Source organism: Trypanosoma theileri, assembly GCF_002087225.1.
Source record: "Trypanosoma theileri isolate Edinburgh chromosome Unknown TM35_Tth_35_V1, whole genome shotgun sequence".
Taxonomy (NCBI): Eukaryota; Euglenozoa; class Kinetoplastea; order Trypanosomatida; family Trypanosomatidae; genus Trypanosoma; species Trypanosoma theileri.
Window position 1 is genome coordinate 333,613 of NW_021639877.1, and position 737 is coordinate 334,349.

The window sequence follows — 737 nt, forward strand, 5'->3', positions numbered from 1 at the left end:
GTTCTGAATGCACTTTTCACCGACAAGGGCATGATCATTTCCGAGAAATTTGAAGAGTATGGTGTTAATGCTTTTAGAGATAAAAACTTTGTAACTGCGCTTGGTAAAGAACTGAAAATAATTCAACCACCTGAAGGTCGAGTGAGTCAGCAGAGTGTTTTACAACCGGGAGAGTTGGTTGCATATGCTAGTAATGGGTATCTCTCCTTTCCCACTAGTACAAATGGTGAGAGTAGGATAATAGAGTACAATATGCTGTATCGTCCTTCTGTATCTAATTTCCCTCTGGTGGATGGTTTCTACTTTGTGAAATCCGAAGAGGAAAGGGTTACAATGATTGGAATACAAACGACAACTGCCAGAGTACACGAAACTACAGTTACTGCAGTAATTGAATTCAATAGATGTCTTAAAAATTGTTTTTCTGACTGGACTGATGTTTCCAAGAAAATATCGTGGGAGATCATTTACATACAACCCTATGGCACTGATGAGAGGAAACAAATAAAAGAATGGCAGAAGTGCACTTTGAATACATCAGGAAGGTATAATCTCGATGAACAGGAGGCTATTGCCAAATTCTGGAATGAAAAGGTAAATCAGTATCAAGTGGACATGTCGCCATCAATGGTTGTATGGCTTATTGAGGCTTTAATGGCGATGTATTAAAGAAGGAAATAAAACGAAAAAAGAAGGAAGAAACAAAATACGACAAGAAGTGTTTATTTCAACTGAAA

At 37.7% G+C, this 737-nt stretch overlaps 1 protein-coding gene across 1 annotated transcript; it reads left to right on the forward strand.

Moving 5' to 3' along the window:
• Positions 1–669, forward strand: TM35_000352310 (putative retrotransposon hot spot (RHS) protein; the record flags this gene model as incomplete). Its single annotated transcript, XM_029029284.1, has 1 exon — positions 1–669. A coding segment is annotated over one exon (669 nt), but the record flags the coding sequence as incomplete, so codon positions are not given.
• Positions 670–737: the final 68 nt, after the last annotated feature.